Source organism: Protopterus annectens, chromosome 9.part0 (assembly GCF_019279795.1).
Source record: "Protopterus annectens isolate FY-2018-M chromosome 9.part0, PAN1.0, whole genome shotgun sequence".
NCBI classification, from domain to species: Eukaryota; Metazoa; Chordata; order Ceratodontiformes; family Protopteridae; genus Protopterus; species Protopterus annectens.
Genome location: NC_056743.1, coordinates 1955497521 through 1955514243, shown reverse-complemented (window position 1 = coordinate 1955514243; position 16723 = coordinate 1955497521). Strand labels below are relative to the sequence as shown.

At 39.8% G+C, this 16723-nt stretch overlaps 1 protein-coding gene across 1 annotated transcript in view; it reads right to left on the bottom strand.

Annotated features, from left to right (window-relative positions):
* The window catches only part of LOC122810842 (rano class II histocompatibility antigen, A beta chain-like), a 271294-nt gene that overhangs the window by 62949 nt on the left and 191622 nt on the right, over positions 1-16723 (bottom strand). Inside the window, exons 3-4 of the mRNA XM_044082396.1 lie at positions 12206-12325; positions 12102-12123 (exon numbers count right to left, since the gene is read on the bottom strand). Coding sequence (XP_043938331.1) covers positions 12102-12123; positions 12206-12325 — 142 coding nt within the window. The remainder of the gene's footprint in view (positions 1-12101; positions 12124-12205; positions 12326-16723) is intronic.

Genomic DNA, 16723 nt, shown 5'->3' with positions numbered 1-16723 from the left:
AATAATTCCAGACAATCATATCTGTGTTTGTTGAAGTTACAGAGTGATATCAGATAAATGGCTCTAAGTATATTATAGGTTCATAGGTTAGTACTAGGCTAACTGCCCTTGCAAGCCATTTTAAGCCTAGCCAGTTATCCCCTGTGAGATTCAAACCCTGTACCTTGTGTTTGTAAGACAAACACCTTAACCATTAGGCCACCCTCCCAACCCTTGAAGTTACGCAGTGATTCCAGGCAATCACACTGTGTATATTGGAGTTACACAGTGATTCCAGATAATTGACTCTGTGTATATTGGAGTTACACAGTGATTCCAGGTAATCGGTTCTGTCTATATTGGAGTTACTCTGTGATTCCATATAATTGGCTCTGTCTATATTGGAGTGACAGAGTGATTCCAGATGATCAGCTCTGTATATATTGGAGTTAGGGAGTGATTCCAGTAATCAGTTCTTTGTATATTGGAGTTACTCAGTAATTGTAGGTAATCATTTCTGCGTAAACTGGAATTACACACTTTATCAAGATAATTATCTTTGTGTATTTTGGAGTTACATAATAATTCCAGATAATGGACTCTGTCCATATTGGAGTTACAGAGTGATTCCACATAATCAGCTCTGGGTATATTGGAGTTACGGAATGATTCCAGATTATCAATTCTTTGTATAATGGAGTTACATGGTGATTCTAGATAATCAGCTGTGTGTACATTAGAGTCTCACATTAATTCCAGATAAACAGCTCTGTGTATATTGGAGTTACACAGGAATTCTAGATAAACAGCTCTGTTTATATTGGAGTTAGACAGTGATTCCAGGTAACTGTTTCCATGAATAGTGGAGTTACACAATGATATGAATTACAGAGTGTATGCGTTGTTCCATTTTGTGCATATTAAAGATGGACAGTGATTCCAGATAATTGGCACTATGTATATTGGAGTTACAGAGTCATTCCAGGTAATTGTTTTTTTCTACACTGAAGTTACACAGTGATTCCAGATAGTTAGCTCTGTGTATAAATATTAGAATCATACAGTGATTCCAGATAATTGGCTCTATGTATATTGGAGTTACACAGTAATTCTAGTTAATTGGGTCTGTGTATATTGGAGTTACAGAGTGATTCCAGATAATCGTCTCTGTGTATATTTGAGTTACACAATGATTCCAGGTAATTTTTTCTCTGTATAGTGGAATTACACAGTAATTCCAGATAATAGGCTTTGTGTATACTGTAGCTACACAGTGTTTGTGTTTTCCTGATCTGTGTACATTGAAGATGCACAGTGATTCCAGATATTTGGCTCTGTGTGTATTGGGAATCCAGGTAATCATTTCTGTATAAATTGCAGTTATACAATGATTGCAGATAGCCATTTCTGTGTATATTAGAGTTAGACAGTGATCCCTGATAATTGGCACTGTGTATATTAGAGTCATACAGTGATTCCAGATAATCATCTGTCTGTACATTGGAGTTAGTGAGGGATTCCATATAACTGACTCTGTGCCTATTGGAGATACACAGTGATTCCAGGTAATTGGTTCTGTGTATAGTGGAGTTACACAGTGATTGCACATAATTGCCTCAGTGTATAATAAAGTTACACAGTGTTTGTGTTATTCTGCTCTTTGCATATTGAAGGTGCATAGTGATTCCAGATAATTGGCTTTGTGTATATTGGAGCTAAGCAGTGATTCCGGATAATAGGCTCTGTGAATATTGGAGTTACACAATGTTCCCAGATAATCTTCTCTGTTTATGTTCGAGTTACACAATTATTCCTGATAATTGACACTGTGTATATTAGAGACAGACAGTGATTCCACATAATTGTCTCCTTGTATATTGGAGTTGTACAGTAATTCCAGATTATTGGCTCTCTGTACATTGGCGTTACAGAGGGATTCCATATAATTGGCTCTGTGTATGTTGGAGGTACACAGTATTTGTGTTGCTCTGCTCCATGCACAATGAGGATGCACAGTGATTCCAGATAATCTGATCTGTGTGTATTAAGATACGCAGTGATTCAAGATAATTTTCTCTGTGTATATTGGAGTTACACAGTAGTTTCAGGTAATCATCTCAGTGTATGTACATAGTTAGGTATTAGGCTATTGGCCCAAGGGCCTAAGTAAGACTAGCCAACAAGGTTCCCTGGCTTATGCCACCCAAGAAAGTTATTTTCCTGTACCCCTGTCAAGCAGAGCCACAGAAGTGATCCCTGGGGTGTATTTCCTATTTCCCATCCACTCATCAAGATTTTTCTTGAAGAGTGCTAATGAGGAACTTTGCTTGACATAGATGGGTAGCTTGTTTTAGAGTATGGGAAGTCTCTGGGACAAGAATCTATCCCTCCAGCATGTCCTGTTTATTGTGGTGACAAGGTTTAGGTCCCTAGAGCATATAGATCAGAGGGATTGGGATTTCTTTAGGTGTAGCATGTCCAACAGCTCTGGGTTTGACATAGCTTTATATGTTAGGCAGAGATCCCCTCAGAGTAGGCGATATGCTATGGAGTAAAGTTGAAGTTTTTTTAGATGGTCAGTGTAGGGCATCTGTTTGAGTCCAGTAATCCTCTTTGTGAGGTAATTCTGTGGCCTTTCCAGCTGCTGCAGATGTCTTGTGAGGTACATTCCAAAAGGGGCTTTGTACTCTATAATGGGTCTAATGAGTGTTGAGTAGAGGGGAACAATGACCTCTTTTTTCTTGTATGAGAACCCATTTGTGATGAGGTATGCCATGTAGAAGGATTTCTTGACTACTGTGGTGATGTGATTATCAAAGGAGAGACTACTGTCCACCTGGGTCCCAAGATCTCTTATCACACATTCGGCATTAAGTGGACTGCCACCTATGTGGGAGTTCATGGGTACAGAGTTTTTACCAAAGGGGATGACAATGCACTTTTTGGCATTGAGCTTGAGGCCATGGCTCTGACACCAGGTATCTGTCTCAATGAGGCCCTTCTGTAGGATGTCCACATGTCAGAGATACAGAGTGATTTTAGATAATTGGCTTTCTATATTGCAGTTACACAGTGATTCCTGGTAATCAGCTCTGTGTATATTGGAGTTGCACAGTCATTCAAAGTAATTAACTTTGTGTATATTGGAGTTTTGCAGTGATTCCAGGTAATTGGCAGTATGCATATTGGAGTTACATAGTGTTTGGGATTGCTCTACTCTATACACATTAAAGATGCTCAATGATTCCAGATCATTAGCTATGTGTATCTTGGAGATACACAGTGATTCCAGAGAATTGGCTCTGTGTGTTGGAGTTATTACAGTGATTCCAGATAATTGGCTCTGTCTATATTGGAGTTACACTGTGATTCCAGATAATTGGCTCTGTCTATATTGGTGTTATGGAGTGATTCCAGATAATCAGTTCTGTGGATATTGGAGTTAGAGAGTGATTCTAAGTAATTCATTCTTTGAATATTGGAGTTACAGAGTGATTCCAGATAATCAGCTCTGTGTATGTTAGAGTTACACATTTATTCCAGATAATTGGCTCTGTGTATATTGGAGTTACACAGTAATTTTAGATAATTAGCTATGTGTATATTGGAGTTACAGAGTGATTCCAGATAATTGGCTCTGGGTATATTGGAGTTTCCCAGTGATACCAGTCAATCAGATTGTAGCCCCCCAAACATCTCAGGCAAAAACACAGCATCCATGGGACCGGATGGTGTCCCCGGCTTAATCTTAGCAATCCCATTAGCGGATCATAATGGAACTCATAAATAAAGACATAGGGAACTTGCAGACTTTGGATCGGCAGATCATGCCTTCAGTCACCAAGGCCAGATTTGGGAAACCTAGTTCATGCCTTGCCAAAAAGAAAAGCCCACACACAATACCCACAAGAGTTCTCTTCGTAATACTCAACATCATTGAAAAATAAACCCATACAACAGAAATGTAAAAACTGGCTAAGTGGCAGAACCCACAGGGTCAGAGTTGGAGGAGCCCCAGTCAGTCACTCAAAGTCCTGTCTGGTGTAAGTGCACCACCACAGGTCCAGTCCTGGGTCCAGTCCTTGTTCTTTTCTCTGACTTACCCAAAAACACAAAAACACAGGAGGTTATGGGGTGACAAAGTTTGCAGAAACTGCAAACTGTTTATAGCTAAAGAAAACAAAACACAGATAGATATCCTTCAGAAGGGCCTCAGAGAAAATGGATACTGGTGCCAGAGCCATGGCCTAAAGCACAGAAGAAGTCATCAGACACCTGCAGCAGCTGAAGAGGATAAAGGGTCTCAAAATATGTCTTATGCTGCCCGACTGAAAGAACTCCAGCTCTATTCAGTCTCATAGAGGTGACCTGTGCCTGACATATAAGGCCATGTCAAACCCAGATTTGATGAATATGCTTCACCTGAAAAATCTAGATCTCGACAGATTCATCACCAACAAAATCCTGGTACATGTGAGGCAGTAGTTTTGAACCTATGAACCTATCTCTGTATATATTGGAGTTACACAATGATTCCAGATAATCATCTCTTGTGTTGTTGTGTTGGAGTTACACAGTAATTCTAGATAATCAGGTCTGTGTATTTTGGAGTTACAGAATGATTCCAGACAATCAGCTCTGTGTATATTGGAATTGCACAGTGTTTGTGTTGTTCCTCTCTGTGTACATTGAAGATGCACAGTGATTCCAGATAATTGGCTCTGTATATATTTGAGCTGCACAGTGATTCCAGACAATCGGCTCTGTGTATATTGGAATTGCACAGTGTTTGTGTTGCTCTGCTTTGTGCACATTGAAGATGCACAGTGATTCCAGATAATTGTCTCTGTATATATTGGAGCTACACAGTGATTCCAGATAATGTGCTTTGTGTATATTGCAGCTACACAATGATGCCAGATAATCTTCTCTGGGTATGTTAGTTACACAGTGATTCCAGATAATCTTCTACTTGTATATTGGAGTTACACAGAAGTTGCAGATAGTCAGCTCTTGATACTTTGGAGTTAGTGATGGATTCCATATAATCAACTCTGTGCATATTGGAGATACTCAGTGATTCCAAGTAAATGATTCTGTGTATAGTGGAGTTACACAGTGTTTGTGTTGGGCAGTACAGTGGTGCAGTGATTAGCATTGTCACCTCACAGCAAGAGGTTGTCTAGTTCAATTCTCCACCAAGGTGCCTTCTGTGCAGAGTCTGCATGTCCTCCATGTATTTGCTTGGGTTTCCTCTGGGTGCTCCAATTTCCTCCCACATTCCCAAGACATGCTGCAGGTGGATTGGGTACTCTAAATTGGCCCTAGGCGAGTGTGATTGTGTATGCCTTTGGAGAAGAGTTGGGCATTGGGATAGCAACTTGACACCATGAAACCATGACTGCTACTGCTACTCTTTCTGTGGACAAAAATTATCCCATAAGGTGAACCCTAATGGGAGCAGCCAAAAGGAGAAGAAGAAGGCACAATGTTTTTTTTTGTTCTGCTTTTTGTACATTGAGGATATAGAGTGATTGCAGGTAATCTGATCTGTGTATATTGGAGATGTACAGTGATCCAGATAATCGTTTCTGTGTATAATAATCTTCTCAGTGATTCCAGGAAATCAGCTCTGTGTATAATGGAATTAGAGAGTGATTCCAGGTAATTGTTTTTTTGTACACTGGGCTTCCACAATGATTCCATATAATCATCTGTATGTATATTAGAGTTACACATTGATTCCATGTAATCAACTCTGTGTATAATGGAGTTACACAGTAATTTTAGATAATTGGCTCTGTGTATATTGCAGTGGTAGAGTGATTCCTGGTAATTGGCTTTGTGTATACATGAGTTATGCAGTGATTCCAGATAACTGGCTCTGTGTATATTGGAATTACACACTGTTTGCGTTGGTCCAGGCTGTGTGAATTGAAGATGCACAGCCATTCCAGATAATTGACTCTGTGTATATTGGAGTTGCACAATGATTCCAGATAATCTTCTCTGTTTGGTTGTATATTAGATTTACTCAGTGATTCCAGGCAATTGTCTCCTTGTATATTTGAGCTGCATCTGCTCTGTATTAAACTGGTTTTTCCTACAAAGTGTTCTTCTATTTGAGCTGCACAGTTATTCCAGATAATTGTCTCTCTGTGCATTGGAGTTACAGAATGAGTCCAGGTAATTGGTTCTGTATATAGTGGAGTTGCACAGTGATTGCAGATAATTGGCCCTGTGTATATTGGAGTTACACAAGGTTTGTGTTGTTCTGCTTTGTGTACAATGAGGATGCACTGGGATTCCAGATAACCTAATCTATGTATATTGAGATGCACAGTGATTCAAGGTAATCATCTCTGTGTATAGTGGAGTTACCTAGTAGTACCAGATAATCATCTCAGTGTATGTCAGAGATACAGAGTGATTTTAGATAACTGGCTTTCTATATTGCAGTTACACAGTGATTCCAGAAAATCAGTTATGTGTATCTTGGAGGTACACAGTGATTCCAGGGAATTGATTCTGTGCATATTGGAGTTTCACAATGATTCAAGATAATCTCTCTTCTTCATCATATCCCCTCCTACTAACTCATGCATAGTCAGGGTTTGACCATCTCAGTGTACAACTTCAGCACATCATACACCTCCTCCTAACTGATGTACAGTCAGCATTTGACCTATCTCAGTATACAACATCAGCACATCATGCCCCTCCTACTAACTCGAGTACAGTCAGGGTTTGACCCATCTCTTTATACAATGTTAGCACATCATGCCCCTCCTACTAACTCATGTACAATCAGGGTTTGACCAATCTCTGTATACAACTTCAGCACATCATGCCCCTCCTACTAACTCATGTACATTCAGGGTTTGCTGACTCCAGCAGCCTGGATTAACTGCTCCTTCTCAGTGTCATGACTGCTCCACATGCACCATATTTTGAAATTCAATTATTTTCTGATGCATAGAAAAGCTTAGTTTGTTGTGTATGGTGCTATTTTCAAAGGAATTGTTTTATTTTTGGACAGTATCCTACTGAATCACTGGTTTATTAGTGCTGTCTGATACTATTGTGCTTTGTGAGCTATTGTTTCAAAGCAATCTACTGGTTAACTATATTTCATTGCTATCTACTGCAATTCATAACTGTTTAACTGCATGTTACTGCATTTGATTGCTGTTTAACTGTATTTTTTCATACTGCATGTAATATTCTTTTGATTATAAGTGATCAATCTGTGCTTCATTGTGAGTTTTTTCTTACTGAGTTCTTAACCTTAGAATTGAGTAGTATAGTATAGATACAGGTCTGCAGCACCCAGAGCTTCAGCTGCATGGTTCTAAACCCTTTTTGAGGTATTCCAGCTATAAGTTAACTGTTTTTTTTCTGAAAAAAAGTTCTAAGCTTGTTTTCTTTCTTTCCTGTTACTAAAGTAGTCCAGATACAGATTTGTTGTATCCAGGACTGTTTTGAAAGTTTCTGAGTTCCCCAGACCTTTCTGTGTTAGAGGGAAGTCTTCCAACTTATCAGTGGGAGTGGTAAGCACTACGTAGCCTATCTACCACAAGAGGAGTGGTTTCTGGCTCTGAAATTGTAATTTATTGGCTGTTTGGACACTTTTTTCTGTCCCTTTCAAATTTGTTTTCTCTCTTGCACTTTAATTAGTTTATTTGCCTAGCTCTTCATCAGGCTTTTTGTAGCAATTATTGTAGCACATATAAGTGCAGTCAGCACTAGATGTCCTATAAGGAAACAGCTCCAGTACTTGGTAATAATAACTATCCCTCCTGGTATATCTAAAGGTCAGTTTCCTGTGCTTTCTCCTATTAACCTGGTGAACCTGGGCATTTTGAGGCAGAGTAGCAACTGCCTCATCTACACAGACAACCCTCTCCTCTTACCTCCCGACACTCAGACTTGTGAGAGATGTGCTTATATTTCCAAACTGGAAGCCATACAATCTTCAGCCAAGACCAGAATAACTGGTCAAGAGGAGAAGGTCAACACCTGCACCACACCACATGGAACACATAGCCCTCCAGAACACCCACCATCACACCCCTCACATAAAAGCACAAACCACACACCCAGCTTCATGAAGGGTCTTAATAGAAATCTACCTAAACAATAAAGACCTCCAAGGCAGAAATGCACTCGACCACCATAACACAGCACAAACCACAAGATGCATAGCTCACCTACACAATGTGCCCCTCAACCTAAGTCCCTAAGGCAAAACAGCTTGCCCAATACAATAATCATAGGTGACTTCATAGTAAAGAACACCAATGTCCCACTCACTAGGTTTAATAAGGAAAAGGCAACAGTCAGCTGTCTAACAGGTGCCAAATTCTGACACATAACACATGCACTCAGATCACTTCACAGCAAGTACAAGTATGACTGTGTCATTGTCCATTTGGGTGTGAATGACCTGAGACACACCTCCCTGGACTACATGAAAAGAAACATGGTGGAACTCTCAGATTATGTGGCCCAGGCAGGTATGACTCCAGCTCTGAGCAGCATCCTATCATCTCCTAGAATGATACCACAGTACAAACAGAAAATTATTGACTTCAACAAATGGCTAAGTTTCTGGTATCATTCTAAGGGGATCCAGTATCTGTCTGCTTGGGATGAAATTTTTGACACTGTCGCCCCTGGGTTTCCGGGTACTGCCTAAGGCTCTTGCCACACCTATAGTGCCTTTTTTACACGGTGTTCCAAAGACCAAATTTGCACCATAACATCTATAAATAAATGCAATCTGAGGGTCATGCTGCTCAGTGCTAGAAGTCTAAATCTCAAGATTCATTCACTTGAAGCACTCCTCAAAATGGAGAACATCGACATTTGTGCTGTAACGGAAACCTGGTTTAAAGCAGCAGAAAGCACCCTTGCCACTTCCAGGCTATAACTCATTCAACAACTTTTGGCCCCAGAACATGGACCAAAGCTCCAAAGGTGGTGTCTCCATAGTCATAAAGGATATGCACAGCTCCAGACAAGTAGCCCAGCATAATGCTTCTGAGATACTCCAGGTACAACTAACATTAGGTAAGACGGCGATTCAGGTCATAGCCTGCTATAGGTCCCCAACCATGTCCCAAGACTCTCACTCCACATTCCTAAGCACCCTGGAAACTATTAAGATCCAACCCAACACTCTCATACTATGTGACTTCAACTACCCTTCCATTAGCTGGAAAAACTACTCATGCACCAATGCATTGGCCCAACGCTTCCTGGAATTCATCAATTCCAATGCCCTGGACCAGCTCATTCTTACCCTCACTAGAAGAATCACATCCTTGACTGGTTATTACTAACATGGGCAACCATTGCTCTACACCAATAGTCAATTCCTCCCTGGTTATATCCGACCACAAACTAATCACCATGGAAATCCACATCTCACCCACACCCCCTGAAAAGGTATCCACCATGAAAAACTTCTCCAAAGCTGACTTTGGACTCCTAAAAACAGAGGTGGCTAACTTCATGGCACCTATGCCAATGGAAAATAGATGACTGACTGCCGAATCATATACCAATGCACTGTACAAACATGTAAATAAATGCAAGGAACTAGCCATACCCAACAGATCTAAGACGCTCTCCTCAAAAAAAGGAAGCCAGTCTGGTGGTCTCCTGCCATTAATAAACTTTACAACAGAAGGAAGTAACTGTTGCAAAAAAAGATGAAGTCCCAAAACTGGATAAATTCCTTTATTAGCCTCAAAAAACATTGAGATCCCTCATCAAAACGTCCAAAGCAGGCTATGAAGGCAGAATTGTGGCAGACACTAAAAACAACCACAAAGCCTTCTATAGTTATATCAAGTATCTCCATGGCAATATCCATATTTGCTCTGAGTTACTGCAAAATGGTACCTCCTACACTGAGCCAACAGATATTGCCAACATACTGGCTGACAGATTCAGTGCCAACTTTACCCCTCTCTTCCCCCTTAAGGACCAATCTAAATACCAGAAGAATGCCAGGCACCCAGCATTACTGCAGCACAGGTTAAAGCTGCATTGTCTAAGGCCAAGAATACAGCTTCCATGGGACCCTACAATATCCCTGGCTGTGTTCTACATGAATTACAAAGTGAACTGGCACTACATCTGTGTGCTCTGTTCACTCACAGCCTCACCTCAGGCTTTGTTCCTACTGAATGGCACACTGCTACAGTCATCCCTCTCCATAAAGGAGGAGTGACTACAGACCCTGGAAATTATCACTCCCATTAGCCTGATGAGTCTGATATGTAAGGCTATGGAGCACATCATCATGGACCTAATTAACAAGGATATAGGGAATCTCCAAACTCTATATCCCACACAATTTGGTTTTGTGAAAGGTAGATCATGCCTGCTCAGCCTGGTTAACTTCTTTGAGTCAGTCACCTGAGCAGTGGATGAAGGTAAGGCAGTTCATACAGCCTACCTCAATCTGGCCAAGGCCTTTGATACCATTCCTCACTCAGGAATTATTGATAAACTCAGCAAACTAGGCATCAACTCCTATATCATTAGGTGGGCTGCAAACTGGCTTACAGATAGAACCCACAGTGTGAAAGTAGTGGACTCCAAGTCAGACTGTAGACCAGACACGAGTGGAGTCCCACATGGATCAGTCCTGGGTCCTCTCCTGTTTGACATCTACTTCTCAGAAGTCCAGGCCAACACGGAGGGACTCTGGCTGACCAGATTCACAGATGACTGCAAGCTGGGAATCATTATTAACTCCGCAAGTGATGTAGACATCCTACAGAAAGGCCCCACTGAGACCAATGACTAGTGTCGAAACCATGGCCTTAAGTTTAATGCTAAAAATGCATCGTCATCCCCTTTGGGAAAAACTCAGTTCTCACTAATTACCACATCGATGGGAGCCCACTGAACACTGAAGGCGTTATAAGTAATCTGGGTACACAGGCTGACAGCAACCTCTCCTTCGACCACCACATTGCCACTGTGGTCAGAAAGTCCCCAGGGCCATTAGCCTAGTACACACCTATGAACTAATGAACCTATGAATGTCTTTCTCTCTACACTTATGAATTTTCAGCTGTTATGATAACAGATTCAAAGTATAAAAAGTCTGAGGTTTGCTGAAAGTATATTATGCTTTCAAATAAAAGTTTTATTTCTCTCTGCCTCGCTCTCTCTTTCTTTGTCTATATTGATGGCTATCTTCTAAAAATGGATTAAGTCTACAGTCATTTTTGTTTTGAAATGTTGTTTTCATATTGCCTGTATGTGTCTGTGTGCATTTCCATGTGAACATACTAATTTCTTTGTTGACTAACCACACGCACTCAAGCTGGAGTAGGAAGAATGTATCTTATTTCTTACTATACCAATGCATTTTACATTATCTAGAATACTTCTAGATTACATGGCATATCCTAAGATAAAGAAAATATGATACTTATGCAGTTCCTGTTTATGATACAATTTGTTGATTTAACTTTGAGCTGAGTGAACCTTGAAGACCTGTGCATGTCTTTATTATTTTCTATGCCAAAAAGTGAGCTAATACTTAACCCTTTTACAGTCTGGAGTCTGAAATAGTGATCATGACGTTCTAGATAAATATTTTCATAACTAGTATGATTCAGTCCCTCAGGTAGTTCTTCATACACATAAAGCCCCCCATAAAGCCCCACCATTCTAAGCAAGACTTGTAGTAGCAAAGCATATTATGTGCACTTAATATTTACCGCATAGATTCTGAATGAGGGTGACTTCTAAGTAGACCCAGCCATTTACTAATGTCTAATAGCAAAAATATTAGGAATAAATTGTAATAACCATACTTACTGTTATGTTTTGTGACCAAATGCCATTCCCCATGGTGCCAGGATCAGCTTTCTGCAGATGTTTTTACTCCATGAACATATCACTATCCCAGACTCTTGGGATAAGATTGACAACTTAGTTGCAAATGTCAAATACAAGAGTACTCCTGTCCAACAGTATTACCTCAAATTTGCTGCAGTCATGTCCCAGCAATATTATTTATTTATATACATGATGCCAATGGAGATGCTGAAATACAATGCAAGTGACTAATATTAAAATATTTTAATACATACCCATTTTGAGCAGCAGCTGTCCCTAGAAAAGATAAATAGTTATTAATAAATTAAATAAGGAAAATTAAATGTGTAGTTTATTATAGTAAAAGATGAAGACAAACCTTTTATTCTTTTTTGATGAAGAAGAAAAATAACCAAAAGGGCACAAACAGATAAGGCGCCACATGTAATGCCAGCTATAACAGCTGAGGATGGAAAATCTCGATTAGAAGCTATTAAAACTACAAAAAAGAATAAATAGATATTGGAGAAATTTCAAAATTGCAGACATTTTTTTAAATCATAATGGATGACAGATAGAAGCAACTTATTAAGATATAACACTATTTAATCTCATGGAATTTCCAAGCCATCTCTATTCATACACTTTAAAAATAATGCATCCAGTAAGTCAGAGGTACAGGATTTTTTCATATGGTGGTTATGGATCACCTGCTATGATACAAACTATTGTTTATCTGCCAAGTCTGCTTAAATAAAAAGTTCAGATGTTAGATCTGACACTAAGCATTTCTTTTTTTCCTGGAATAGTAGATCTTTTTGTTTTCCTAACAGGATCCTCCTGCCAAATATTTCTTTCCCTTATTTCTGTATGCCATTCACACCTTTTAGATTTTTTTTTGTATAATACAACTTAAATCACATAAAATCTTTGCAAGTCTGTCAGAATGGTGAATCATAATGGGAACACAATGCTGAACTGAAGGACAAATCACAGAAAGATTACAAAACAGAAATGAATCAGTGAACTGAACTAAAATCAGACAAATAGCCTGGAAAATAATAAGTAAGTAAATCTTGTAAAAAAAAAAAAATAAATAAAAATAAATAAATAAAATAAGGCAAACCATATTATGAAAACAGTTATAGATTTTGAGGGTGGGTTGCTTCACTCACGCACCCCTTCAACCGAATTAATTAACTCTGAGGCTGCACAACTTATTTACCTGAGGATGTAAGATTGAAAGGTTCCAGTAAGTTAGCAGGTATGCAGGGGCAAAAAGCCTCTGCAAACATTATTTGGGTTACCATTCATCAGAGCAAATGTTCAAAAGGGGAGGACATTCCTTTTTTTTTTTTTTTGCTGTGTGTGCTTATTAAGGTACAGCGGGGACTGGGAATCTGCCCTTTTCCCACTATTGCAATATTAGAGTTGGTATATATAATTAATAGCATGTGTGAGTGCAAGGGGCTTGTCTTTTATAACAAATGAAGAAGGGTGTAATTTTCCATGTGAGTATTCAGAACTAAATCAACTTGTACAATTCATTAGGTTTACATTTTTGCATCAGGTTGTTTTGTAAAATGTAAACATTGCTTATCATTTGTACTGTTCACAACCTTTTGTCAGGTATGAGTTGCCATTTAAGGTACATTTCAGTGCAAAAAACATACTTTTCTGTAACACTTCTTTTCTTCTGTGCTTACAAAATGCACCACTGGTGTATCTTCAAATTTCTACAGACATGTATTTCAGCACATCTCCTGCATTAAATCATTCCCTATAGGTTATGACTCCCTGTCTTGCAAAATTTGCAAAACTGAGCTTTGAGTTTTATATATAGGGCAGGATTCATGAAGCCTCCGTGTAAGAGTTATAACTCTTACACGGAGGCTGCAGTTAAACGGAGTGATGTCAGCATGCTCTACATATTCACGAGAGCATGCTGAATCACACCTAAGGCTAACACGGTCCGTGGAAGACAGTAGGGGGAGTGTCCGTAGGCCGAGCCCTGCAAGCGGACACGCCCCCAGAAGAGTAAAAGTGCCCAAAGTAAACACCCACGACAGAGGACATGGAAATGTGAATAAACACAACATAACACATGCCCCCACAGACTATGAACATAAAATATATAAATGAACATGTTATATATATTTTTTTAAATCGTAAAGATGTTTGCCCGTGAGTGCGCTCGTTTGTGCGTGCCCGTAGCTTAGCCACAGTTAGCAGTCAGTGGAAAAGCATATAAGAACTAAATATGCAAAGTAAGCCAAGAAGCAATAGCGTAGCGGTAGAGACATCAGCTGAAGAGCAGGCATCCATGGTTCGAGCCCCGACATCATCAATTTTTATTTTTAGTAAAATAAGCACGAAACAAGTCCCTGACAAATATGTACACATGTAAAATCATATTTTATGTAAAATGTAATGAAATAGTCCATTTATTTTGAAGAAATGTGAGATAACAAAACAATAAAAAATGCGAGATGTGCCTATAGCTGAGCTACAGTTTAACAAGGTGAGTGCATCTGCCCGTAGCTGAGCAATGGTTTAACAGGTGCAAAATGAGTGCCCGTAGCTGAGCAATGGTTTAACAGGTGCAAAATGAGTGCCCATAGCTGAGCAGTGGTTTAACACGCTGAAACTGTGTGCCACTAGCTGAGCTGAGAGTAATATGCGTGCTAACAGCCAAATGAGGCGTAAACCAGTGTACCCAGTTTGCGCAGAGCTGCGCACCGCGCTAACAAGCTAACCGGCGGGCAATGTTGAGCAAGCTGTAACAAAACTGCCTTTACACAGACACACCCCCTAGCCTGTGTAGACAGTCATAAAATATAAAAAGCAGTGGCCAGGTTCAAACCCAGGATACCATGCACCATAGTCAAGGTACTGAACCACTAAGCCATGACAGCTGTACTTAGAAATGCAGTAATAGCAAATATATAGGAATGAATACAAAGTGGAGCATGACAAAGCAAGTTTTGTGAAGTTGATACAATTCCAAAATGGCCAATCACAGATAAGTGCGGGAAAAATGGCATTTATAAGCCCCATAGGCAGAAATACACAGCATAAATGATTGTAGAACTGACTTGCATCCAGAATGTCAGGAGTAGGTGAGGGTAGTTGCTTTCGAGCACAGAGGTGGGGTGTTGAGGAGTCCAGATACATGGTCTGGCTCCTAGTCCACAATCATGAGGCCCAACTCATGCAGGGCCAGGTCCTGTGGGGAACATATAGGACTGAGGCATGGGACCGGTTGGCAAATGATCTCACCAGTGCCACAGGGATTCCAAGGACTGGTGAGCAGGTCCGTCACCACCATGCGGACCTGAAGAGACGCAAGCAGGAGCAATTGAACCTTTGGATCCAGGAGGCCTGGCAAATGCCCAACGCCCCACTACTGAGTAAGTTACATTTAATTATTTATGTAAGAAATTAAATTAGCTGATATTATGGAGATGTGTATTCCAATATTACTTCATTTATATTACAGCTGCAGGTGTCAGTTCTGCGAACCGCAGAGCCTATGGTGATAGGCTGGTGTGGTTGCACCACCAGGCAGGTCAGTAATCCACTCCCAATAACTGTAAAGAAATATAAAAGTATGACAGTTGGCAAAAGAATGCAGTGTAGTCACTAAGTAATAAAATGTGCAAGTAACAGTGTAAAAGTGTTTGCAAGTATTGCTTGATTACAAAAATGTGTTGCAGTCTGTAATCCAAACAGGAAAATGAAAATGTCTGAAATAAAGTCTGAAATAAAGATGCCCCACCTGTAATATAATAGTACACAACCTGCAGCAGGCTGAAAAATACAGCTGCAGAAGATGAGCAAATCACATGTGTGAAATATATCCCTGTTGAAATACTGAAACATGACAGAAGTGAGACTGCTGGAAAGGATTGTAATAACTACAGGTAAAACATGTCAATAAAGCCTAGAAGTAAGTACCATCCTGAATAGTAGAATGAAAACAAGTGAGAGAGTGTGAGAAAGAGTTATGAATCCACCAATAAAGTAGTAATAACCCTGAATAAAGTATACTACAGTCAGTACAGAATGAAATGAATGTGACAAGTAGAACCAAACTGTGAAATGTGTCCAAAGTGTTGCTGCAGCTGGAATGTGTATCCCAAAATCTGGATATGTTGCTCTCAGTCTGCAATATGCAGATAGTATGATTGTCTGAAATATCAAACATCCACAGTTGCCTATAGCTATATAAAGCAAATGTAGCAGGATGATGTAGCTGAACAAAGCCAGATATGAACGTGTATGAATAACAATAAAATGTATATTGATGTAGCAGTAACAGTCCTATCACCAAATCGAAGTAGTTATCATATAGGAAACTGTAGTTAGAACAGTAGTGTGTATATATCTGTAGCTATTAGAAATGTACAGCATATGTATTGGTATTCGAAGGTGTTAATAATATTTTCTTCACCCCACCCTATAACCACATATAATCCATTCCACGTGAAATTGGTATGTGCAATCACAATTAACACCCCTGGACATTTGTCCTGTTGGGTCATAAATATTTGCATGTACGTTGATGCATTTGCCCTGTTCATACATCCAAACCTGATGGCCTGTTGCCATCAATCAACCCTGCATGTTGTTGGACTGTGTATTGCTGTTCAAATTATGCATGTGTTATGCTCACTGTTCAATGGTGTGAATATCTGGGTGTTTGGTTAATGGGAATACTAATGCATGATATTACAACTAATTGCAAATGTTATTGTATGTTACTAACCCAAACTGTCATGACATTATGCAAAACATAGGACGACAGGGAAGGCGGGTTCCAGCGGACCCACCTCTCCCACCTCAGCTGGCGAGTGCACCTGGCACTAGTGCCCAGTCTGGACCCTCCTCCGGTGGC